This window comes from Grampus griseus, assembly GCF_964374135.1.
Source record: "Grampus griseus genome assembly, chromosome: 20".
NCBI classification, from domain to species: Eukaryota; Metazoa; Chordata; class Mammalia; order Artiodactyla; family Delphinidae; genus Grampus; species Grampus griseus.
This window is the reverse complement of record NC_139014.1, coordinates 21,863,408-21,890,229: the sequence shown is the minus strand read 5'-3', so window position 1 is coordinate 21,890,229 and position 26,822 is coordinate 21,863,408. Positions and strand designations below refer to the sequence as shown.

General features: G+C 45.9%; 1 protein-coding gene across 1 annotated transcript in view; it reads left to right on the top strand.

The window, feature by feature from the left end:
* Window positions 1–5,800: 5,800 nt before the first annotated feature.
* SOCS7 (suppressor of cytokine signaling 7) overlaps window positions 5,801–26,822 on the top strand; it is a gene marked incomplete at its 5' end in the record, with an annotated part of 33,042 nt that continues 12,020 nt past the window's right edge. The window contains 7 exons of the mRNA XM_082679770.1: window positions 5,801–6,765; window positions 14,575–14,639; window positions 16,958–17,062; window positions 17,540–17,641; window positions 18,533–18,663; window positions 19,107–19,275; window positions 21,738–21,866. Coding sequence (XP_082535896.1) covers window positions 5,801–6,765; window positions 14,575–14,639; window positions 16,958–17,062; window positions 17,540–17,641; window positions 18,533–18,663; window positions 19,107–19,275; window positions 21,738–21,866 — 1,666 coding nt within the window. The remainder of the gene's footprint in view (window positions 6,766–14,574; window positions 14,640–16,957; window positions 17,063–17,539; window positions 17,642–18,532; window positions 18,664–19,106; window positions 19,276–21,737; window positions 21,867–26,822) is intronic.

Sequence of the window (26,822 nt, the reverse complement as noted above, 5' to 3'; positions counted from 1 at the left end):
CCTTGGGGCAGCTCTCAGGGACCCTGGGGTCCAGGCTGCCCGGGGTATTGGAGGTTCAGGAGATCCCAGGCAGAGGCTGGCCGCAGTCTGGGGCTGCCTGCTTGCATGCCTCCGATCCTTGCTTTCTCTCTTCCCCTCTTCCTCTCTCTCATGCTCAGGCTGTCTTACTTGTTTTTCTCTTCTCTTTAACGTCATCAGCTGGCTTCTGGACGTAGGCATGAGGGCTCTGTTCCCTGCTCTCTCAGTGTGGCCCCCCATCGCAAACCCTTTTAATCCTGGCACACCACTCTTCCCTCCCCCTCTTATCCAATATCTAGGCTCCCTCCCCTCACTCCCCACCCTACATCTGCTCCAGGGAGAGATAGAAGGGACCAGCCGTTCTCTCTCTTCCTCCCTCCCTCCCTCTGCCCTTTGCTCCATTAGGAGAGATGGGCAAATCCGGGATGGGACGCCATAGCAACCACAGATGAGCCTGTGCCCCTCTCTCCACCCCTCTGCTCCACTCAGCCTCCTGGCAGCAATTTCCACGGCCATGATAAAGGGCCAAGCTGCAGCTCCTGGCGATCTGCTCTGACTGCCTGTACCCCCGACACCATGCTGCTGAACTGGAATTTGAGATTGGGGTTGGCGAGGGGTGGGCAAGAGAGCCCAATAAGTGTAGGTTTTTAAAAAATATGTATTTATTTATTTATCTGGCTGCGCCAGGTCTTAGCTGCGGCATGCGGCCTCTTAGTTGCGGCACGTGGGGTCAAATTCCCTGACCAGGGATTGAACCCAGGACCCCTGCATGGAGAGTGCAGAGTCTTAACCATTGGACCACCAGGGAAGTCCCAAGAGAGCCCAATAGAACCATAATTGATATTTGTACAGACTGTGGCAGTTTACAAAGTGTTTTTCACGTGCGTTATCTCAGTGACTCTTCCCCAACCCACCTATGCTGAATATTCTTATCCCCATTTCACAGATGCAGACAGTGAGGCTCAGAGACTCACCCAAGATCACATAGCTGCTTCATTTGAGTTGAGACTCAAACCCAGAGCTCTGATTCCCCTACACTGCCCCATCAAACCCCCACCATCACCCTGTTATTCATCCTTAGAGACCTCAAGAAGACCTAACTATAGCCCGGAGAGGTAAAGGGACTTCCCTAGGACCACACTGTTGCTCTTGACAGAGCAGGAGCCTCCACCAGGTCTCCACCTCCCCAGCCAGGGAAGCCCGCCCTCTCCTGCATCACAGAGTTAACCACTGCCCGGAGTAAGGGGGTCATGGTGGGGAGGGGGGAAGAGAATGAACAGTTTTGCTTCTGCTTCTTCCACCTTCATTTTGTCATTCTAAGCCCTGTCTTCTTCCTTTCTTCATGAAAACCATGGCTAACCTCTCGTGCTCTTCCAGGTCTTCTTACCCCTCACATCCTTCCCTCTGTCGGACACAATAACTGGAAAGCTCAGAGTTAGCACTGTCTGAGGCAGCCTCCTCGGATCCAGAAGGGTATGGATTCTTGAAGTCAGCCACGGAACAAAGCCCCTGCCTTCCTCTCCCTCCCTCTTCCACCACTTTCCCATCGCTGATCGCTCGCCCAGTGATTTGGCCCCATGTGCATGTGCTATCTGTTAGTTTCTCTCCTTCTCACTTTGCCCCCATCCCCGCTTCTAAAACCTCTGATGTCCCAGATCTCTGAGTTTATGTAGGGAGGGCTGGGTGGTGGTGGCTAAAAACTTCTCTTGCTTTACTGGTGGCCTCTGCAAGCAATAGTTCTGCTTTGGAACCTTCACTGGGAACGTAAGGGGTGGAGGAAGAGATGGGGGCTAGAGGACAAACCTCCACAGAATCCCTATTATGTCAGAACTAAGAGTGCCTATATCCCAGACCTTCCTCTAATAGAGAAGGAAATGAAAACTAAAACCAAATGTCAGCTAAGTGACCTCCTCAAGGCCACAAAGCCAGCGAGTGGTCTGGGGTCAGACCTCTATCACACATCCACACATCCATTGCCTCTCTGATTCCTGTGTGCCAACAGAAAGGGGGATGGTAGGGGGTGGGGTGGGGTGAGCAAGTGCTCCGTTCCACGTTCTTGGTATTATTACTGGTTACTGTTAGTCCAGGGCCAACAGAACACCTTGGGTGAAGACATAATAGTCAGTTGTTTTTTCCCCCAAGAAGCTTTTCATAATAATAACTTATGTTTGAATAGTGCTGTAGCATTTGCCTGTAAGTTTTCATTTAATCCCTACAACAGCTCTATCAAGGGGGGATTATTATTGACCTATTTTTACAAATGAAACACAGGTTCAAAGATGTTTAATTATTTGCTCTTGGTAATATGTCCAGGAAATGGCATGACTAGGACTCAAAACTAGATGGCAAGCTCTAGAGGGGCAGAGACCATGCCTGTCTCATTCATCACTGAAGCCTAGCCCATTGCTGAACGATTGAGTGAACTCAAGACTGGTTTAGATTCTCTGAATTGTTCTTTGCAAACCTTTTAAACTAGGGTTCTACCACTGCAGAGACCACTTATATAGCCCTCAGGAAACAGGTATATGTAGACATAAAACCTACCCAACAAATCCAGCTCATACAAGGATACACTTCCTTTGCTTGGAGCTTAATTTTCAATATTTTTTCCAGGAACTACAGGTCTGGACATTTAAGGAAATGGAGAAAGGCAGCATTCCTTGCTCTGCCTTAGGAAGAGCCTGTGTGTGTTCCCCTGTGCCTCTGTGTGCTCAGGGCAGGTGGAGATATCCCAGGCGGCAGACATGGTCTGCCTCCCTCTGGGGCCAGGAAAGTATCTGGACAGCAGAGGGCGCTGTGGAGCTTACAGGCCTTGCATTCGCGGGGGTAACCTGTTCTGGAGCCAGAGTTTTCCAGAGACAGCCAGGATCTTGGGTGGTCTTCTTAGGCCTCCGGTGTGCTATGGTCCTATAGCAATTTCTCTTCTTTTCTCCAGAAACCTAAGTAACACCTAAAAGGTATTGGAGAGAGGGTAGAAAATATAATCTTTGGAGTCAGAGCTTGTTTTGAATTCCACTTCACCTTTTTGAACTGTATGACCTTAGGTAAGGAACTCTTCAGTTTTTTCATGGGCAAGGGAGGTTATTAATTCTGTTGTGCAGAATTAGAGATGAATTTGTATCAGGAGCTTCTTACAAGGATGGAGCAATCGTTCCATGCTTATGTATCAAGGGCCTACTCCGTGCCAGGCAGTCCTTGGCATTGGAGAGTCCATGATGGGCAAAAAGCAGACGAGGCCCCTGCCCTCACAGAGCTAACAGCTTAATAGAGAAGACAGACTTTAATCAAATAACCTCGCAGATAGAGAACAAATCACACCTGGGCAATTAAGTGCACCAAAGGAATGGTCTTGGAGCTCAGTGAGGAGGAAGTTCCCAGGCAGGGAGATTTCCCTGAGGTAGAGAGAAGCTTAATTTGAAGGATGAGTAGGAGTTTATGAAGCAAAAAGGGAGGGAAAAAGCCTTTAAAGAAAAGGGAATCGCTTATGCAATGGCCATGTTTTTGAGCCTGACACAGGGCTAGTGGAACAGCAGGGCAGAGAAAGCAAGGTGGAACCTGGTGGGAGATGAGACCAGAGAGGCGGGGGTCTGATGACACAGGACCCCATAGGCCTCCTTAAGGAGTTTTGTCTTTAGCCTAAGAACAGTGGGAAACCATGAAGGGTTATAATCACAGGCTATTGGTGAATATTCATTTTAAAAGGTTCTCTCTGGGGACTTCCCTGGTGGTCCAGTGGCTAAGACTCCGTGCTCCCAATGCAGGGGGCCCGAGTTCGATCCTTGGTCAGGGAACTGGATCCCATATGATGCAGCTAGGAGTTCACATGCCTGTGGCTAAGGATCCCACATGCTGCAACTAAGACCTGATGCAGCTAAATAAGTAAATATTTTTTTGAAAGTTCTCTCTGGCTGTAGAACTCATAGCAGACACGGGATCATCTTCCCCTAAATGCACCTTCAGGTACTAAAGTTGCTAAGTTCTGCTGGCTGATCCTTCCTCCTTATCCTTTGCATTCCTCAACATCTCTTCATGGGAGGATTGCAATGGTTTCCTAACTGGTCTCCCTGCCTCCAGTCACACCTCCTCTACACAAGCTTGAACTTACTTGACCTTCACAACATTCCTGCAAGTAAGCAAAGCAGCAATCCTTATCCCTATTTTGCAGATGAGAAAACTGAGGTCTAGTGGTACTGTGGAACTGGCTCATACAGGTTTGTGAAAGCCGACTGTTAAAATTTCAGAAATTTTGGGACTTCCCTGGTGGTCCAGTGGTTAAGACTTTGCACTCCCACTGCAGGGGGCGTGGAATAAATTTTGCAAGCCAGTTGGTTTTTGGGGGTTTTTTTTGGCTTGAACCCCGGCCTTCAGCAGTGAGAGCATAGAGTCCTAACTACTGGACTGCCAGGGAATTCCCTACAAGCCAGTTGCTAAACACAGCCAACTGTTAAAAATTATGTAAACATTAAATATATTAAAAACAAAGGTAATACATTCTCAAAACTCATCACTTCCTAATAATTTTACTATTATTATTTACCTGTGCTCTTGAGGTTATTTGTGTTATTGTATCTGCTACATAATAGTATGAAACTATTGCATAATAGTATGCTCTGTGTTCAGCAAAGTCAAGATGGTAGATTGAAATCAGCCTTTGTGGGAGGATTTACACCAGAGAAATCGGCAGACGATACAAATAGGGACTTGATTGTTTTGTCGATAATCTAGATTCAAGAAAGTGATGAGAAAATGTAAATAATTCAGATTTTAAGTGAATGTGTTATGTTTGTAGCCATTACATTCTGTATTGCACAAAACTTGAGGAAATATTCTTTCAGTATTTGAAAACTGTTTTCTTATTCAGCAAAGAAGTCGCTCCCATAATTGACAGGTAAGACGTCTTGTTTATTCACTTTCCTCTTATATTGACACAGAGGACATCAACCAACATCCATGTTGTGATTACATTCCCCAGTCAACTGAAACCACGGGTTGGCTACCCATACAGCAGTTGGGCAAAAATCAGTGAAAGCATTCTGTTAGAATAAATTAGTTATAAGGAATCTGCAAATGTACACTATTATTTGTAAATTCTGTGCTACACATCCTTATGTACCTATATATGTGCATACATTCCCCTTTTCTCCCGACAGTCGGCTGTTCAACATTTATCAGCACAGCACTGGGTCTAGAACATGTTATTCATGTGTCATTCCATAAATATTCACTGGATGCCAAGGCGGGGATACAGTTAGTCAATGAACAAACAACTTGGCCACTGTCACACATCGCAAGCGGCATAGGCGGGACCAGAGCCAAAGGTACTGTCCTCCCAAGGCCAGCAGCTCTCTCCCAGGACTAGACCAAGCTTTCCAGGGCCACCCCACCTTATCCCGAAGGGTGGCTTCGGCCAGAGGGCCCGGGAAGTGAAAAACCAGGGTCGGGGTACCGGACTAAGGGCTAGGCGAGAAGCAGCTCGCGGCCAATAGCGGCCCAGGCCCCGCGTAACGTCACTTTTCGGAGAGGCCGGCGCGAGCACAACCAGGGGAGAAGGCGCGGCCACCATCACCCGGAAGTGACGCATTGGGGGCGGTGCTCGGCGGCGCCGCGCAGGGTGGGCTCGCGCTGGGCTCCGCGCGCCCCCCGCCCCCTCTATGAGGCAGAGGCCGCAGCGGCCGTTAGCACTGTCGTTCCGGGGGCCGCGGCGGGCGGGGCTCCGGAGGGGCCCGGCCTAGTCCCCACCCCAGCCCGGCTCCCAGCCGCCCGCCCTCCCTCCCTCTCCCCGATGCAGGGGGCCGAGCTCCGGGATGGTGAGGCGGCGGCGGCGGCCGCTTCGTACCGCGTCCTGAGCCGCCTGCTCGGCTATGGAGAGGCGGCCCCCGAGCCAGGCCCGCCGCCGCCGCCTCCGGGCCATGGCCCCGCGCCGCCACCCTTCCTCGCGCGGCCGGGCCCGCGGGGCTCCCGGCCGCCTCAGCTGATGGTGTTCCGCAACGTGGGTCGGCCGCCGGAGGAAGAGGACGCGGAGGCGGCCCGGGAGCCGGGACCCTCGGAACTGCTGTGTCCTCGGCACCGCTGTGCCCTGGACCCCAAGGCCCTGCCGCCGGGGTTGGCGCTCGAGCGGACCTGGGGCCCGGCGGCTGGACTAGAGGCGCAGTTGGCGGCTCTGGGGCTCGGGCAGCCTGCGGGGCCCGGGGTCAAGACGGTCGGCGGGGGTTGCTGCCCGTGCCCGTGCCCCCCGCAGCCGCCCCCTCCGCAGCCCCAGCCGCCTGCTGCCGCCCCGCAGGCCGGGGAGGACCCCACGGAAACGAGCGACGCGCTGCTGGTCCTGGAAGGCTTGGAGTCGGAGGCCGAGAGCCTGGAGACTAACAGCTGCTCGGAAGAGGAGCTCAGCAGCCCGGGCCGCGGAGGAGGAGGGGGCGGCCGGCTTCTTCTGCAGCCCCCGGGCCCTGAATTACCCCCGGTGCCCTTCCTGGTGCAGGACTTGGTCCCTCCAGGGCGCTTGAGTAGAGGGGAGCAGCAGCAACCTCCCCCACCCCCGCCTCCTCCTGGGCCCCTCCGGCCGCTCGCGGGCCCTTCTCGGAAGAGCTCCCTCAAAGTCCGCCTCAGTCGCCTCTTCCGCACGAAGAGCTGCAACGGTGGCTCCGGCGGTGGAGATGGGGCCGGCAAGAGGCCTTCCGGAGAGCTGGGTGCTTCAGCTGCGAGCCTGACAGACGTGGGAGGCTTTGCGGGCCGGGAGCTGGACGCGGGGAGGTGAGACCGGCTGGGGGGCGGTGGGGCTGGCTGACCGACTTCCTTTTCTTGTTTCATTTCCCTTTTATTCTACTGCTAACACGATCCTGACAATTCTTAAGGTATGGTCTTCATAAGGAGGCGGAGACTTGGGGTGAAAGGTGGCGACATTGCCCATTAGGTTAGAGCTGATTGTGGGAGCAGCCTTCACTCTAAGAATTCACTCGCGCGGTGATACTTATCAGCTGGTTAGCATCTCTCTAGTTGGGCGATGATTCCAAACCATCCCCCCCCACGCCCACCCTGTCCCAGCTTTTAAAGTTTTTCCAAGGTGTCTGTCTACCATTACCCCTGGCAGGGGGCTTGATGGAGAGGTGTAGCCTTTGGGGCAAAAAGTTGGTGTTGTGTTTGACCACCTTGCTTATTCTTTCTGTGTACCAGCACCCTCTTCACACTCAGCGTGCAGATGATGTGACAGACTTGTGTAGTTGTAGGCCACCAGTCAGTTGGGCATCTCTGTTCAGAGTTTTAATGTTTTCTTGGTTGGTTTCTTAGATATACTTGGTATCTCAAGCCTGTATGCTGACCACTGTGAGAATAGAAAATAGCCTTGCTCTCAAACCCACATGAGAAGTCTAAGTACGAGGTATACTCATGTACATTAGTACATGAGTTCTAGGCCAATTGATGAAAATTCCAAACTTAGACATTTTTTTCCTGCCTTTCTGAAGGGTGGACGGCTCTCAGATATCCAGTGTTAGATTTGTACATCGGTTTAGAAAAGCTGTCAACTTTTGTGTCAATGAAATAAGACTTCCCTTGTGGTAACTGCCATTGTGGTTTGCACTGTTGAGTGGGTTCTTAGAAAGATCGGAATTGGTTTTGATGCAGCTCATGTGATGGATCCATGAGATGCACTGGCAGCCACAACCCAAGGCTGAAAAACATTGAGAACTACTGTTCACCAGAGTCACGTGGGGAGCTTTGGGAAATGATCAGAGGGCCAAGACTGGATTTTTAAAAAGCTCCCTAGTCGGTCCTAAGGTGTGATCTGGACTGGAAACCACTCATCCTTTCAAAGGAACTTGTACTTCAAGAGGAAAGTGTGGGGTCAGGTTTTTTTTGTTTGTTTCTTTTTGTTTTTGCCATGTGGCACGGGGGAATCTCAGTTCCCTGACCAGGGATGGAACCTGTGACCCCTGCAGTGGAAGCGCAGAGTCCTAACCCCTGGACCGCCAGGGAATTCCCTTGGTCAGTTTGACTTTGTTGCCTTTTCTGAACAGCTGGGCCGGGGACTTATCTTGGGGATCAGACCAAACCCAGACTTCCTGAGGAAATCAGTAGGTTGATGCGTGTTGCCCCTTCAGGTAGATGTATGTTCCCACATTTGCCTCCCAATGAACTCACGCTGGGAGCTCAGGTCTGGAAAAGTGTGGCTGCTGAAGCAGCTATTTCGTGGTAGGCTCTGCATTCGATGCTCCATGTAACCAGTGTAGATGAAATTTTCATCAGCTGGGGGGAGGGCAGGATTGAAGCTGTGGGTAATGACATAGGATAGATTGCTAGTTTTCTTGTGGTTTGTCTTGCCTTTGTTCCATATTGACCAGGACTTGGTCTAAGATTCCAGAGACGCCAAATAGGAGGTGTGGCGTGAAATTAGCTGCTACGTCTAATAGATTAGGAGGAGGAAAAGGCATATAACATTATACGGTTTTTTGCATTTGGAAGCAGAATTTAATGGTCATTGGCTGCTCTGTGACCAACCCTCACACTAAGCACAATACAGATTTCTACTGCAGAGCAAATTGGGCTGTAGCTCTGCAAAGAAGCTTAGTTCAGGGCACTGGAGAATTACATTTTTTGGTCCAAGAGCTTTTTCTGATGAATTGGAGACGAGCTAGGTATTCATGTATGAACGTTTGGTTGACTGCTGTTAGGAGGCAGCATGTTGTACAGAGAATGTGAACATTTAGATTCCATGTAGGACTCCAGCATCAGCTGTGGGATGCGGGCCAATTTTGTCTTCTTCATACTTCCCCCCGTTTTTTAATCTGTAAAATGGGAGTGATTCCTGTCTTGTTCCTGTCCTTATAGGAATAGAGTGAAGACAAGAGAAATTGAGATGGAATATTTTGTGCTTTTGGAGGAGAAGCAGTAAGATTGAACTGGTGATTTTTTTTTTTTTAGTGCTTAGGATTTGGTGCTGTTAGATTTTCTTGTTAGCTTCTCCACAGCTTACTATGTGCCAGTCTTGCTGGCAGCCTCGCAGCTGTGAGAAGCTTGATAAGTCTGGCCAGGGTAGTTGTGATTTCTATGGATCTGCACCTCCTTAGTAAGTCCGCCCTGTTGGGAGGAAGGATAAGTTTGGATTTTTAGCTTGTGCTCTTGTTTTGATTGGTAGGACCTGGAAGCCATGAGAAATGTCAGTCTTTTGCCAGAAGGTATATGCCTGCCTTCTTATTGTTGGAGTTAATTACGAGTCTCTGCAGTCTTTGCTGTATAATTTGGGGCTTTTACAGTAACCTCTGGGCATGATTCTCTTTGCTCTTCTCAGCATTTAACTTCCCCACAGCTATTACTAGAAAGTACCACCTACAATCATTTTTTAATTTTATTTAATTAATTTATTTTTTTGGCCATGCCGCACGGCATGTGGGATCTTAGTTCCCTCACCAGGGATAGAACCTGCTCCCACTGTGGCGGAAGCGCAGAGTCTTTTTATTTATTTATGTATGTACGTATGTATGTATGGCTGCGCTGGCTCTTCGTTGCTGCGTGCGGGCTTTCTTTAGTTGCAGCGAGCGGAGGCTGCTCTTCGTTGTGGTGTGCTGGCTTCTCATTGCGGTGGCTTCTCTTGTTGCGGAGCACGGGCTATAGACACATGGGCTTCAGTAGTTGTGGCACGCAGGCTCAGTAGTTGTGGCTCACGGGCTCTAGAACGCAGGCTCAGTAGTTGTGGCACATGGGCTTAGTTGCTCTGTGGCATGTGGGATCTTCCCAGACCAGGGCTCGAACCCGTGTCCCCTGCATTGGCAGGAGGATTCTTTTTTCTTTTTTTGGCTGTGTTGGGTCTTCATTGCTGCGCATGGGCTTTCTCTAGTTGCGGCAAGTGGGGGCTACTCTTTGTTGCGGTGCACAGGCTTCTCATTGTGGTGGCTACTCTTGTTGCGGAGCATGGGCTCTAGGCGTGCGGGCTTCAGTAGTTGTGGTGCACAGGTTCAGTAGTTGTGGCTCACAGGCTCTAGATCACAGGCTCAGTAGTTGTGGCGCACAGGCTTAGTTGCTCCACGGCATGTGGGATCTTTCCAGACCAGGGCTCGAGCCCATGTCCCCTGTATTGGCAGGTGGATTCTTAACCACTGCGCCACCAGGGAAGCCCGAAACGCTGAGTCTTAACCACTGGACCTCCAGGGAAGTCCCCGTACAATCATTAATAAGGCTTAACAGTTTACATATTTTAACATTAAGCAAACTTTAGTTCCTTTCAGATGCTTTAGAGTCTGCTAAGTTGACCTTCCTGGATATACAGAGCCTTAGGTCTAGTATGAGTTAGCTTAGGTAACTCTTTTGAAGTGAAGGAAGAAATGGGCCCACCAGCTAATCAGGTTTCTGTTCTGAAGAACTGGGCTAGGCCGTGTAACACACATATGTTGGGATTCAGAGAGCTGGGCTTGATGCCCGTGGGCTTCAGTGTTATATACGATTGCTATTTCAGGAAAACCAGTGAAGTTCCCTTGTCTGTTTCACATATGTTTAGCTGATTGTCTTCCTTTGTGTTTGGTGAGAAATAGCATTTGATCTTACTTTTTTGAATCATCACATAATACATACTTGGTTGGAAATGGGTACCTTGTTCATTTCTCAAGGTTTGTTTTTTTCTTACTTACCAGTTGAGGATATTACTGGCAGTCTTCATAGTTGTGAGGTGGAAAAATGGAGAACAGTTCTGTAGTGGTTTCCTATCTGGGAAGAAAGATTCAATTCTGGAAAGAGAGGCAGGCTCCCTTGGCATCAATTTGGGGCCCTGCTGTCGTGGACAGACCTGGCAGACATGAGAAACCCTTTTCTCTGTTTTCCTGGGTCTTCAGGTCTAAGGGGTCTTTTTGAGAAAGAGCATGACATGCTGAGAGCAAAAGGATTTTATGGTGTGGTGAGGAGGGTCTGATTTTTTTTTTTAAACTCCAAGTGTTTTTATTTTTAAAATTATTTATTTATTGGCTGCATTGGGTCTTCGTTGCTGCGTGCAGGCTTTCTCTAGTGTGGAGAGTGGGCACTCTTTGTTGTGGTGTGCGGGCTTCTCAGAGCTCAGCATGCAGGCTCAGCAGTTGTGGCGCACGGGCTTAGTTGGCAGCATGTGGGATCTTCCAGGACCAGGGCTCGAACCCGTGTCCTCTGAATTGGCAGGCAGATTCTTAACCACTGTGCCACCAGGGAAGTCCCAAGGAGGGTCTGACTTTATGTTTCGGTTTTGGGTCCATATTCTGTTGATCTTTTTAACTATTTTTCCATGAAGTGGTTGTGGTTGACAAGCTCTCTTTTGGAATGAGCAGCCTGGCTTCAGAAATCTCTGTCCATTTGAGTCTTGTGTCTTTTACTTCTTAACATTTTGTCCACTGACATCATTCCTAAGGTTTTAGACCTTGGGCTACACCTCTGGGCTTTTCTCTGGAAGTTCCCTCCATAGGTTCTTTAGTTGGTTTATGGTGGAGTTTCAGATCTGACCGTGTTGCACAGATGTCTGTGTATTGGAACTAAAAATGAACATGTGGTTTTTGTGCCTGTAGCTCAAGAGCAGACACTGGCTTACGATGTGTTGGAAATGGCAGAGGCTGGCTGACTTGGCACTGTGTGCCTTAGCAGGGGCAGAGGTAAATTGTGGCCGCAAAACCTGATATTTGGACATTCTACTTTAGAAGTTAGAAAAGGACAGGTGTAAGTCTTAGGACACCATAGAGGGGATTTATGGACAAGAGAGGGAAAGCATTACTATTTCATTGTTTATATTTTAGGCTTCAAGGAATTTGAAAAGTGGCCAGTGGTTATATCAGTGTGTTGTCAGCCTGTCTAGTCTAATGAACTCCTTTTATCCCACAAATCTGTTGCTATACGGTTAGTAATTTGCAGAGTGGAAATGGACAGAGGCATCCTATCTCTGTTACCTGCAGCACAAGCAGTGCATAGCTGACACAAAGGACTACTTGCCTCAGAGAAGACCTTTACCTAAGGTCTTCTGCTGCCCCTGTCTTGTTCTGCCATCTGAGGCATAGCCCACCAAGTCCTACCCCACACCACCCATCAGGTTTTTCTGCTGCTAAGATGCAAGTGGCCCACTGGCAGAGTTACAGTGGCTTTAACTTTGTACCCTAATGCTTGTCAAGGTGGTCTGGGGAGGAATAGAATAATATGGGAATGTAGTATAGAAGGGTTAGTTAAAAATGTTATCTGGAGCTGTGTCATTCATGTTGCTCTCCAAAAAACAGCACATCCAGCTTAGAATGGTTATCATTTTAAATGTTTCATATATATAAGAAGAGATGTATAAAGTGTATGTACAGTAATAATAATGAAATGTGTACCTGGGTAACCATCACTAAGCTTAAAAAATAGATGTTATCAGTACCTTTGAAGACCCCTGTGTGTTACTTCCTGATTACATCTCGCCCTCCCCCATGTAACCAACCACCATCCTCAATTTTATGTTCATCATTCCCTTGCTTTGTTTTTTATAGTTGTCTAGATTGGTCTTTTCATGAATGACTGCCATTAGAATGCTCTCAGGATCCTTGAGACAGAAACTGTTTTGGATTTTCAGTTAGACAATATCTCCCCAAAGAGAGAAGGAAGCACTCATATCTATTATTAGCCTTTCAGCCTCTTAGACCTTCTACTTCTTTAACCTTCCTTATTTGCCAGAAAAAGCCATCCTAGGGCTCTCAAATGGCTCCGCTTGGGTTTAGAGTCGTATGTATTTCTTTTTCTAGATCCTAGAAACTATGATTTTCTTCAAAATGCCAGGGGCGGGGAGAAGATGAGCTGGAGTGAGAAGGCCTCCGCAAGATGTGTGCGTTTGGGTACTGCTGTTCTTCAGTGCTTGGCACTGAGGAGGCTCGTCCCCAGTATGGGCAGATGGCAGAGTAACGCAGCTTCCTTTGAAAAGAGGCAAACTGCCAAATGGCTGAGGTGTGAACCCTTCGAAAGGCCAGTGCTTTAGGTTTCTGCTTGCTGAGTTTAATGTTGTATCCACAAGTTACTGAATAAAAATCAGCTTGAAAGCTCTTCAGTCTTAAAGTTAATGTCCAGTGGAGTTAACTTTCCATTCCAGCCCTCTGGAGTGTTGAAACTAAGCTGCAGACTGCCATGAGCAACTTTTATAAATAGAGGGACTGTGTGTGCTTGTGTCTTGTTCTGATGTAGCCACCTCTCCTGTGTGTGCTGTGGGCAGGGCGTTGACAGTGGGCACCATCATTAGACTTCTCAAGCCTCATCGTGGAGGCGGCTGCAGAGGGCGTGTGAGATAGGTCAGGAGAGGGATTCTGGCATCTTGGCTGTTTCTGAGTAAGGTCTTCACAGTATGGTTTTGAAATTCTGTTTGAAGTGAGTTCTGAGAAGCGCAGACATCTCTGTTAAAACATAAATGAATAAAGATCTTCCAAAGTCAAATACTTTAAAATAGGATTTCATTTTGGATTTTCTTTGCTTCTGCCCCTGTCTATTGGTGAAGTTGAAGTTTTATTTCAACCTTTGGGTGAGAGTAATTTTGGAAAGTGAGCCAGCTACAAGGTGTGGAGTCAGGCATTTAATTTGGTGGTAGGATTTTTTTTTTAAGCCTGATTTGTTGACATATCATTTATATACCTCCTAAAATTCACTTTTTTAAAGTTGCTCAGTTTTATTAATTTTGGCAGATGTCAACATCATAACCTCTGCCATAATCAAGGTATAGCATATTTTCATCACCTCCTCAACTTCTTTCCCTTTTAGTCAATTCAGTCATTCCGAGGTGAGTTTTTTGAGCTCAGCACGTTTCTAGCCAGAAAGTCTTTGTCAGAGTCTTTTGGATTTCTTTCATTTCTCGCCCAAAAGCCAGTTGAAATTGGTGTGTCTTCACAGGACATCTGGGTTTTCCAGCTGGTTTGGGAGCAGTATCAGGAGCAGTCCTGGGGGGAGAGCTGTGACTGGCAGCTCTCAAAGGGGAAGAGGCCGTCTTCTTTGGGTGCCAGGTAGAGCTCCTAACTTGAAGAGGCTCCCCTTTGGTTTTGACCTATGGCTTGGAGGCATTTTGCAAAAATCAGAGTTCTTACTGGTTGAAGGTTGCATGTGTATCCTATAGTGCTGTCCTCAAGTCCAAAAATCTTGCCTGATTCATTTTGGGACTCCCTGCTCCTAGGAGCAGGCCCAGAGGGAAAGCTGGTGCTCTGAGGTGGCACCTGTTCAGGTCAAGAACCTTTTTCTTGGCTCCCATGTGAAAATCAACTCTGTGTCCGACTTGCTTCTTCTAGAAATGGACTTACTAATTACCACTCAAGGTGTTTTAGTCTTTTAATGTGATGGGTATGGAAAGCTCCAAAGAGATTTCTTATTGCTTTGTAGGCTGCTGAATTCTGTAGCCAAATCTATTTAGGAATTGCCTTAATTGTTTTATTCTCCCCCTTTAAATTTTAGGCTTTATTACAAAAGTGTGGCTGACAACGACTAGGGTTTGCTTTGTTTTTTGTGCATCTGGAATTGAGTGTTGCAGTGATTTTTTGTTGTTGTTGTTGTTGTTGCAGTGATTTAAATGCATGTGTGTTCATTCCGCACCTCATTCTCTGTGTGCTTCTCACCCCTCAGGAAACCCAGGTTGACAAGAACTCAAAGTGCCTTTTCTCCAGTCTCCTTCAGCCCCCTGTTCACAGGTAAGGGTGATCTCTTTCTTTTTCTTCTGACATCTGAAAGCACGAGTGTTCTGAGACGAGTCAGGAAACACTTGCAGATGCATCTCAGAGGGAGCTTCAAGCATGTCTGCAGTTATTTTCTTCATTTCGTGCCTGCTGGGTTTGGGGTGAGGCTATTTTTATGGTGTGAAATGTATTCTTGACTTTGGATGTTTTATAGTTTGAGGTAGAGACTGCATGCTGGTAATTATGTGGCCCTGGCAGTTATGCAGGCTTTAGTTCAGGGTCATCACATATAAATTAAAAGTAGAAATTACAAATTTATAGGCTCATAACGCATAAAGGACTCCCCAAAAGTCATACAGTTCCTGTCCCTGCTTCCAAGGGAGTTCATGGATTATCTAATAAACATGATCCATGATGATCTGGTCTATTTTTAAAGACTTTGGGCAAAGGGGATCACATGAACTCTTGTCTTACCCATTTTAGGGGCTAGCAGTTCTTGCAGCTGTTAAAGGGTTCTTCACTGGATCTAATTTAAGTCTCTCCTCTTGCAGCAGGGAACACAGTTGCTAAAGTAGGAAAGCGGTCAAATGTCCTTTTGCCTTCTCCTTTAAAGGGGGGCTTTTTCTGAGAGGGAGACCTTTTGTTTTGTGAGTCAGGTGTGAAGCTCCTGCTTGAATGAGCTGTAGAAAAGGAAGTCTGGAGCTCACAGCCTGAAATCTCAGAAACTGAGTGCTCTTCACTGGGCATGGCTGAGAAGCCTTTAAACCAAATCCCAATTTCAAACTCTTTTGGATACTGTGTCCCTCAAAAAAGATGATTGCAAGAATTCTGATCTGGGACTGGACATTTCCAGGAAAATGTTAAGCCAGCTAGTGGAACCCCCATCACTGGGTAGACTGCTGTGAGCTGTCAGGACAGGTGAGTTGGTGCCTACACTAGGCACAGGTGGAGAAGGAGGTCCTCTGTTCATATCCCCTCTGTTCTTATCCCAAGCAACGAATTAAAGGATCTTATCCTGTAGCAGAATGTCTTTCTAGTTAGTAGTTGTTTCCCTTTTAAAGTAATGAAACCCACATTTGTAGTTTCAGGTTCCACGTTCTTATTTCAAAGAGCCTTAGCTCTCTTGAATTACATCCTTTAAGTGCATACAATCTAGACCTCTCTGACCCTTCAGGAAACCTGGGCTCATTGCATTGCTCTGGGCAGCTAGGCCCTCAGTCATTAAGCTGTGTGATGAGTTCCTAGAACTTCCACTGATGACTTTTGGTAGAGCTTTTCTGCTTATCTTAATTAGTGTTCAAGACCTTTGTTAAAAAAAAACCATATTAGATTCTGAAAACCCAGCTTCTGGCCTTTTAGAGATATTTGTTACCTCATTTTCTTAACTGGGAAACATTAAAATTCTAGCTGAGGGGTAATTCAGCTTCCCAAATAAGAAGAAGGTGTTGGAAATAACACCCTAAGGGCCAAATTACAGAAATCCCAAATTCTGAGTTGTGGATCAGGCCTACCAAAACAAACTTATTCTTGGCTGTCAACCTTTTGTCGATAAAATACCCTTCGTTCTCTGGTGATTCAAGTGGAGAGAGGTTAGACGGGGTTGGGTGGCAAGAAGGAGTGTATATGGCAGAGAACAGAACTGCGTGACATGCTGGGAAGTAAGGAAACCATGTGCCTGACTTTTGGCTGACTGAGGAAGTAGTTAATTATTAGGGTTGTAAATGCACTTTTCGGCCTTTGCAGCCTCAACTATTAGGAATTAATGGATATCTGAAATGGTTGGTTCTCTTATGAGTGAGTATCCTGGAAAACCTAGATGTGGAAAGCCCTTTAGGAAGAAGGTAGAGCTAGCATTGGGGCCTCTATCTGCATTCAGCTTAACAGCTCTTACATTTAAATGGCACTTGCTCTCCATGTCCATTTGGGCTTGTAACAAGCTGCTTGCCTTGCTCTCTGAGGCAAAAATTGGTATACAAATCTGTAAAAAATAAGTGGTGTGGGTTCTATTTGAATAAAGAAGACCTCTTATTCAAGGTTATATCCTCAGTGGCAGAGCCAGGATTAGTTGGCTTTTCAACTGTCAATCCCATGTTTTTGTCTTAAAGATCCTTGATCTTTAACGGGGTTAAGGAATGATGGAACTTAAAATTGACTTCTCAGGTGGTTTTTTTGGGCGGGGTGTGGGATTCCAGCCAAGGAGCATTAGATTTTGAGCTTTCTGAGAGCCATGGACCTCTCTAGCCTCCCTTGCTTGCCCTCTGTTTCCCTTTGCTTCCTGGCCTCGGCTTTGGGCAAGGTGCTACTGTAACATGCTTGCTCCATGAATCCCTCAGGTGAAACAGTGTCACTTGTGGACGTGGACATCTCTCAGCGGGGCCTGACCTCTCCACACCCTCCAACTCCCCCTCCTCCTCCAAGAAGAAGCCTCAGCCTCCTAGGTATAGTTTCCTCCCCTCTCTGTCTTCTTGCCCTAGTGGGAGGGTGAGCTCTATGGACCTGTTGTTCCTTGCCAGGAGCCAAACAAGCTCCTGGGTTTCTATTGATGGCCCAATTATTTCTTGTCCCTTTCTCAGCACCCCTGTCCTCTCCGGAAGTGGTTAAATGGGTCTCTTACCTGCATGCTATAACATCTACTGTCCATATATGGATTCGATCTTTATTTATTTATAAAGGGTATTTATCTTGCTCTGAATCTACTGCTAGTAGGCAGCTTTAGGGATATCCTTACTTTCCTGCTTTCAAGCCAAGGAAACCAGATTAAGATGATTGTTGCCCTGTGTGCAAAAAGACAGGGTGAAGGTCAGGCCATCTTGCCCCAGAGGGCAGCCTGATGATCCTTCTCCCTCTCCTCTGCCTTCACCTTGCTCATTCTGTGCCCATATTTCTGAACCTCTTGCTTTTGTTCTCTCTTCTAGATGATATCAGTGGGACGCTGCCTACATCTGTCCTTGTGGCTCCGATGGGGTCTTCCCTGCAGTCTTTCCCCCTACCTCCGCCTCCTCCACCTCATGCCCCAGGTTAGCTTAGCCTAGACGCAGGACTTGCAAGACTGGGGAGTACCAAGTGATATACTTCTGAAGGATGGGAGAAATTTATTTATGGAAATAACAGAATTTATGAGAAAGCTTAAATTGTATCCCCTTGGCTGGACCAGAACTCCTTGGAAATGAGGCCAAGAACTGGTTTTTCTAACCCGTTTTCTTTATGGAGGTGAATCTGATTTTTGGTAGAGATAAAAGACTATTGGATATTTTTGTCTCTTTGCTGCTGAAACTGTTTTGCAGTCTTTGAGTCAGTATCATTTAGGAAACTGCCTTAATTTTAGTAGAGGGAGGAGGTTTAATATGTTGCTGGTTTTCAAAGTTCTGTGGTTTTCTAAGCTTTTAGCATTTACTGCAGCCTTGTAAATAAGTCCCAAGCATTCAGTAGCCCATACCTGCTTTGCCAGCCTCCAGTACCCAAGGCATAAAATGAATGAAATGAATGATTTTCTACTCACCTGGCAAAATCTACTTGCCTGGCAAAATCATTGCTCTTCCCGGGCAAGTAAGCGAGTCACTATTTCCAAGGCTGCTTTACTGGCACTGCACCTCGAGGTGGGAGAAGTTGGAATCGCTCTAGGCTGGTGAAGGCCCTGAAGTAGTCACCTTAGTCAGGTTAGTGAGCTGCTCCTTACCCCTTTCCTGGGGTTAAACGCCCCCACCCATCCTTCACAGCTTACACGAGCCCACACAGCTTTTTGTCCCAGCCCATCCAGCTCTTCCCCACTGCTTTGGCTTCCACCCTTTCCGGCTTATCTTCTAATGCCTTGCCCCTCTTCAGTTAGCCTCTTTGTTTTGGGGGGACGGTCTTCTTGAGGTTGGGAACAATGAGGGTTGACAAGTGACCGCCACTCTCTTGCCCTGCAGATGCGTTTCCCCGGATCGCTCCCCTCCGAGCAGCCGAATCCCTGCACAGCCAACCCCCGCCACCCCTCCAGTGTCCCCTCTACCGGCCCGACTCAAGCAGCTTTGCAGCCAGCCTTCGAGAGCTGGAGAAGGTAAGTGGTGCCTCCTCTTGCGTTCTCCTAATTCTGTTCCAGCTCCCCTTTTATTATTTTTAGAGGAAGAGTAGTTTCCTTGCCTCTGTATTTACAGTGACAAAACAATATGCTGCTATTATTAGTTCTATAAGAGATGTTGTAAAATTGAATCTGAAAAAAAAAATCTGAACGTGATGGAGAAATGTTTACATAGTTAACCCAGGTCTCTCTTCTCTTCTTTGTAGGGCCTTGGTAATGGAATTGTAAAATTATTTTTCTGTTACTTTGGAGACCTAAAAGTGTGATGAACCTGGTGTTCATTGCTAATGGTTGGGACACTCCTAGCAGCCTTTACCTATTGCAGTGTTTTGGAAACGGGGTTCTTGTGGTAAGAGAAATTGTGCTGAAAACTTTGACATTTCTCTGTTCTGTTAACTACTTGACCACTTCTTCTTTGATAGTGTGGTTGGTATTGGGGGCCGATGAATTGGGAAGATGCAGAGATGAAGCTGAAAGGCAAGCCCGATGGTTCTTTCCTGGTACGAGACAGCTCTGATCCTCGTTATATCCTGAGCCTCAGTTTCCGATCACAGGGTATCACCCATCACACCAGAATGGAGCACTACAGAGGTGAGAGGTGCTGGCATTTGAAGGAAGGCTTCTTCCCCCTTTGCCTTTTCCTACCTTTGCTATCTGACTTTTTCATTGGAAGGATTCATAGAAATGGAACTGTGAATGGGGAGGAAAATCTCGTAGACTCAATTGAATATTGATATGGGCACTGATTTCGATCACTGGAAGAAATGTTGGTGGGGGTTGGGAGGAGCCTAAGGGTGCCGTTTAAAAGTATTCTCAGCATCTTGTCTACTAAATTGGAGAGTCTGAAGAAGAACAGAAAAAAGCCAGTAAAACTCTTGGTAGAAGGAAGAAATAACCTAGGACCATTAGACACATTCTTCCAAACTTTGGTTTATAATTAAACTTACCATCTAGAGATATTTACTATTAAATCATATATACAAAGAGGAGAATTTGTTGATCCTGTGACTGTTCTGTTCTGAATTTCTTTGCCTGGAAGTCCCATCAGCTCTTCTTGCCAGGCAGCATGGTGATAATTATGTCTTCTTTTGGTCAGCTTTGTAGTCTCATAGGAAATAGTCATCAGAACTCTATGAGAGTTTGTGGGATCAACGTGCTTTAGACTGTCTGTCTTCCTTCCTGGCAGTACTTCCCCCTCTGTGGTCCGGTTGTGCTTAATATTCCAGTGATGTCGAGAAGCTGACTTGTTCAACACTGCAGTCTGGATGGGCATTCTGTATTTGACTTGGGCCACAAACTTGTGATGGTCATTGGTGGTAGGGCTGGCTAATACATCCTTTGTCAAAAATTTGTAATATGCTACAAATTTAAAAAGTGTGGAGAACTCTGGGGCGTTTCAGGGACTTGCCCCCCTATCCCTCATACTCTTCCCACATGTGATCAACTTCAAATGAGCTATATTAGATATTGCATTTCAAGTAAGGGGCTCTTTCATGCTCTTCTCAGGCACCACTGTCTCTCTCCTGTTCTCAGCCATGTTCTGCGGGATTTATTTGGTTTGCTTCTCTTGTTAGACAGGAAGTACCTGTTTAGGTCAGCATAGCTTTGTCCATGGTTTCCTCTGCCCCCATCTCTGCTTTCTTATTTATTTATTTTTGCCTGCGTTGGGTCTTCATTTCCGCGCGCGGGGCTTTTCTCTTGTTGTAGCGAGCAGGGGCTACTCTTCATTGTGGTGCATGGGCTTCTCATTGTGGTGGCTTCTCTTGTCGCGGAAAACAGTCTCTAGGTGCACAGGCTTCAGTAGTTGTGGCACACGAGCTCAGTAGTTGTGGCTCGTGGGCTCTAGAGCGCAGGCTCAGTAGTTATGGTGCACGGGCTTAGTTGCTCTGTGGCATGTGGGATCTTCCCGGACCAGGGCTCAAACCCGTGTCTCCTGCATTGGCAGGCGGATTCTTAGCCACTGCACCACCAGGGAAGCCCCTCCACCTCTGCTTTCGAGATGCATGAAGAGAAAGGAACTTCAGTCCAAAGACCTGAGAATTAGAGAACTGTGGGGTAGACTGCTGCCTGTTTTCCTGCTGTTTCTAAAAACAAAAATCAAACAAACAAAAAGCATTTCAGAGTGAAGTGCTTTTATAAACCTATTAAAATGATGTGACTAGGCCATGGAAATGAAGAATGAATGCTTGACCTCTAGGTTCCTGATAGGTGAGATGCCAGGAATGGGAGGGCGTTTTCAAATGGTTCTCCAGTTACCTTTTGTTCAAAGGGACTTTTCTTCCTTGAATAAATGGAATTTTTAATAGAAGCCTGTGGGCCTTTCAGTTGCCAGCTTGCAGTGGAACATTTGTCTTCGTCTTTTTAAGTGATCCTGTGAGAGTAATTAGGGAGACTTACATCTATAGTTCTCTTGAGTGATTAGTATCCCTTTTGTGACTCCTTTGGATTTAGTGCTTTAGTTGTTGGAGTTTTTTTGTTGTTGTTTTTTTTAAGTCATGGGAGTTCAGATTCCCTTTTGCCTTCGGGATTCTAAAGTTTGGGGTGGGATCTTTGTAACATGTTGGAGCATGGGATTTTAGAAGTTACAGAAGAAAAGACTTAGAATTTGATTTTTGTGCCTAACACACATATGAATGAGTGAGACCCACAAAACTGCTGTTCTTGTCTTTCCTGGACTATTCCATGCATACTTGAAGACTTAGATATTTTTGAGGGTATGTCATTTAAACTCGCTTTTGCTATAGCAGTCTTTTCTTTATGGTCTGTGGTTTAAAGATTCATGTTCATAGCCAACAAAATCTATTTATATCTCTTTTTCTGACTTGAATTTATTATTGTTTAACAAAAACCTTGTAAGACCTACTTTATGTCTTATTAAAGGCAACATCTTTCCATTAGTTGTGGAACAAGCAGGAACAGGGACCTTTGTCTGACTCAGCTTGACTAAAAACTACCCTCCCAGAAGTGAGAATCATTAAAATGTTCAAGCCAGCCTCTCAAATCTTTTCGAAGTAAGTTTTGCATTTTTACCTCTCCTTAACTTTCCATGGCAGGAACCTTCAGCCTGTGGTGTCATCCCAAGTTTGAGGATCGCTGTCAATCAGTGGTGGAGTTCATTAAGAGAGCCATCATGCACTCCAAGAATGGGAAGTTTCTCTATTTCTTGAGATCCAGGGTTCCAGGTAAGGCTATAGTTACATTAATTATTTAACTGACTTGGGTATGATCCAGTGTAGGATCTCTACCCCCTCCCCTGCACCCCCCCCAAAAAAAAAAAACCAAACCCAAAAACACTTGAAGCTTTTTTACCTGAAGCTTTTCTTCCTGGCTCTTGTAGCAACCACTCTTCCTAGATCCCTCTCCTGCCCTTGTATTGAGAAGGAATTGATCCCTCAACATATTGAGAAGGAATCTTTGCTTCTTTGATCATATGAATGAAAAAACTGATCCCACCACTGATGTCCAGGAGTCATGTGAATATTTAACTTGCAGAGGTATCTCGTTGTCCCTGATCCAGGCATCTCACACTTACATGTGAAACAGAGAGCTCTTAGGTCATCTCCTTGGGGAACAGGGAAAGTAAAAGAGTATTCACTAGAAATGGTGAGTGTCAAGGAGGCTGAATTTAATAGCAGTCTGCTCTGTCCATTTGTACGAAACTTTCTGTCAAAGAGTAGATACTTTTTATTTACCTATTTATTTATTTATGGCTGCATTGGATCTTCTTTGCTGCGTGCGGGCTTTTCTCTAGTTGCGGCGAGCGGGGGCTACTCTTCGTTGTGGTGCTCAGGCTGCTCATTGCGGTGGCTTCTCTTGTTGCGGAGCATGGGCTCTAGGCACAAGGGCTTCTGTAGTTGTGGCATGCGGGCTCAGTAGTCGTGGCTTGCGGCCTGTAGAGCACAGGCTCAGTAGTTGTGGCGCTCGGGCTTAATTACTCCACGGCATGTGGGATCTTCCCGGACCAGGGCTCAAACCCATGTCCCCTGCATTGGCAGGTGGATTCTTAACCGTTGCGCCACCAGGGAAGTCCAAAGAGTAGATACTTTTTGTTGTGTCCCGTATCCCTACCAGTACTGAATACAGAGACTAGTCTCCATTTGGGAGCACTGGGCAGTTCCCATCCTTGCTGGTGTGGTTATGTAGTCTTTCTGCCCAAGTAGGGAGGTAGCTATATAGTCTCTATTGAAGGGTGGGGAGAAGGGATGGTTTGCGAGAATCTGCTTTTATAGTGTTGGAAAAAAGTAAAATGGCAAGCACGTTAACTGAGGAATTTGTAAGATACAAACAGAACTTAACATGAGAACTTCATGCTTTGCCATTGAATCAAATTAAGGTTCTTAAACAAACTGGGTGCCAAGAAATTGCTCTAAAAAGACGTTACAGGGAAGCCTCCAGCAGAACATTAGTAACAGGATTGAACCAGGTTACAGGAGTGTGTTTTATAATCTTGGTGATATCAATAAGGCACAACAGGGTGCGAACCGTATTAATTCTCACTTCATTTAGTATTTGCCTCAGTGCTGTCAAGACAGTTGGGTCTCATGCAGTTGACTTGGTTAAAAGGAAAATGTTAGAATCCTTTCTTACAGGAACTGACTCTGCTTAGCAATCTTTAGAGTTTGTGGCTTTTGGGGTATTTATTTAACAAACAAACATTTATTTTTTAAACTGAGTATCAAAAATAAGCCACTTCTCTATGCTCAGAGAGCTCTTAGCTTAAAAAAGGGGACAGGTAGGAAGATAAAGGCAAGAGCACATGTTAAATTCAATACAAGACATGACAGTGATTGACAAGGACAGGGTGGGTAATCAGCTCTGTTTGTGGGTGAACCAGGGAAATCCTCTCAGAGGATTCTGAAGTCTGGAGCATGTATCTACTTGTAGAGTATTGAGAGACTTCATGGAGTCTTGGACTCCTCAGGTATAGCACGTTTCATTCCACAAATGTGCCCTGTCTGCAGAAATTTTAAGTAAGATTTTTAACATTGTTAAGGGTTAGAGCTTGCAGTGATTGCTACTGTTTATTGAGTGCCTATCATGTGCCAGGTACTTTGTCAGGTTCTTTATTTCAGTAGCTGTAATTTCTTGCAACAGTTAGCTAATAGATTGGTCTACTTAAAAAAAAAAAGATTATTTTCATTTTGTCAGTGAGGAAACTTAAGGGTGAGGCCCAAAAATGAAGAAGATGTGGCACACATATATAATGGAATATTACTCAGCCATAAAAAGAAACAAAATTGAGTTATTTGTAGTGAGGTGGATGGACCTAGAGTCTGTCATACAGAGTGAAGTAAGTCAGAAAGAGAAAAACAAATACCGTATGCTAACACACATATATATGGAATCTAAAAAATGGTACTGATGAACCTAGTTGCAGGGCAGGAATAAAGACATAGACATAGAGAATGGACTTGAGGACACAGGGTGGGAAGGGAAAGCTGGGGCATCAACATATGTACACTACCAAATGTAAAATTAGGTAGCTAGTGGGAAGCAGCAGCATAGTGCAGGGAGATCAGCTTGGTGCTTTACGATGATCTAGAGGGGTGGGATCGGGAGGATGGGAGGGAGGCTCAAGAGGGAGGGGATATGGGGACATATGTATGCATATGGCTGATTCACTTTGGTGTGCAACAGAAACTAACACAGTATTGTGAAGCAATTATACCCCAATAAAGATCTATTAAGAAAAAAAAGATTAGAATTAAATCAGACTTCTTTTCAGAAACCATGCAAGAAATAAAAGAGTGGATTGAAATATTTAACGTTTTGAAACAAAAAACCACTCGCCTAGAATTTTGTATCAAGCGAAATTATCTTCTAAAAATAAAGGAGGAATAAAGACTTTCTTAGAAGAAAAAAAGTGAAGCCACTTACTCTAAAGGTTACTCAGTGCTGAAGCCAGGATTCAAACTGAGGCCGAACTAACTCCAAATCTTGTGCTTTATTTCCCACCCTCTGTTATGGGAAGAAAATAGCAGTAAGCCAATTGCAGGTTGAGTTTGCTGGGATTTGTGGAGAGGACATGAAGAAGTCAGAATTGTGTTTATTAGTGGAGACTGTCTTTCTAGGACCTGTGAGGAATGCTACAGGTAGGATATCCATTTGCACTTGAAATGGTAACCAAGTTGACAAGGCAAAGCGAATTAGTACTTACCCCTAGACTGTAAGTGACCTCTCTTTGAAGGATTGGGACAAAGAAGGCAAGGCCAGTGTTCTCCTTTATCATTGTTTGCTGCCTTCCTTTGCTTATCACAGAGGTCTAGGCATTCTGTGAGGCTGACTTTATTAGGGGGGAGGATTCCCGTGAGGAAGTGGTAGTCATTAGAATGTAGGTTGAGCTCTGTCAGCCTGCACCAGGGATTATAACACGGTGCATTCTAAAAGGAGCCCTTTTGTTTAGACTTTGGGATGATGATAACTGAATGCCTACAAGGGGCTAGTATTATTTCATTTAACCCTTACAAAATCCCTTGAAGGGATGTTACAGTCTCCCTTTTTTTTTTCTTTTTTAAAATACAGATTAAGAAACTGATGTGCAGTGAGTTGCAGAGTCAGGATGCAACGTCAGGTTTTTCTGGCTCAGATCTAGAGCTGGATGCAGTCACAGCACATCCAGACTGGTGTAAAAGGATGCCAGGGCTTATGGGAATTTTAAAGCTGGGACTAATGGGAAAGTTCTGGATGGTGGCAAGTAAGGAGCAGAAGGAATTTAATAAGTGGAATAGTTTGCATCTGGGGGAGGAATCGGTGGTAAAAACGATGGCACCTGAGCTTGATTTGCCCCTTATCTCTTCTCATGGCAGTGTTGGAGCATGGTCATGGTAAATCTGAGGTTGCTGATTACACCTCAGTCTGGTCCATTTCACAGTTGTAAACTAAACCCCTAACACCAAGCAGCAATCTCAGGAAGAGAATGTGATCGGATTAGCACAAAACTTCTGTTGCTGTGAGAGCCAGAACTCAAAGTGAATGTGTCCTTCTTAGTTGGGAGAATCTCCATCATCTGTGAAGTGCCTGAAGAGAAAACACTTTTTGTTTTTTTTTAATCACACTTTGAATTGGATAACTCTAAGGAAATTGGTCGCTTCCTCTTTTGTAACCATCATTTAGGCCATGATTACTTGTTTAGGGCTATGTCTTCCTTGTATCCTAGAATTTCTCAATTTGGCCCTATTGACAAGTTTGGGGCTGGATAATTCTGGCCTTCAGGGAACAGTTTGTTGTGGGAGGAAGACCTGGGTGTTTGGGTGCTCAGACCTGAAAGACGTTTGTCACTCCTAACCTGCTCCTTTTTGGGGAAAGAGAAAATAGCCAAGGGGCTGGAAACTGGATTTGCGCCCAGGACCCTGGCGTGAGGACCAGAGGAAAGTTCTTGATGATCACTCTTCTACCTTGTCTTTCACTTTCGCTGCACTGGTGTCTTATGTTGGATTTATTTCCATTTCTGACCTCATCTGTTAACAAGCTCTGGATGTGAGAGCTTCAATCATTTTCTGTGTTTGCGGGCAAAACCAGGGAATATCAGAGAATTAACAGGTTTCAAATTGCTATTTGTGAACTTAAGGCTAAAAGTAACACAATTAAATAGGCAAGTGTATATGGTCATTAAAATTCAAGTAGGCAAACAGTCAGATAATTGTATGCTACTTATTATCCTGACCTCTTTAAGCACAAGTCCTATAGTCCTTCTTTGGGAATAAATAATTAGGTGCATAAATTACTTTTATCTCTGAAACGTCATGTTGAGTTTAGCAATATTACAACCAACCCCCCAGGAAGCTTTCTGTTTGTCATAGTTTAATTTACTAAAGACTATTTTTAAAACATGAGAGAAAGGGTAAAATTCAAAGAGGAATTTGAACCCCAATCATTTTAAAACCACTTGAGTTTAAATATATTCAAGAGAAAAATCCATGTGTGAATTTTTTTTTTTTTAATTGTGTGTGTGGGTGGAGGAGGGCTACAGTGCTTCAAAATATAAGCCTTAGATTTGAAGGGATGGAGGTGAGAAGTCAAGAGAGACTGGTCCTGAATCAAGGAGCTGTGACTATCTGGACAGCCCCCCTGTCAGACAGTCACAGGGGCAGGCACTCTGAGGAGACTCCTGGAGGACCCTCCTTTGAGGTTCCCTGGGC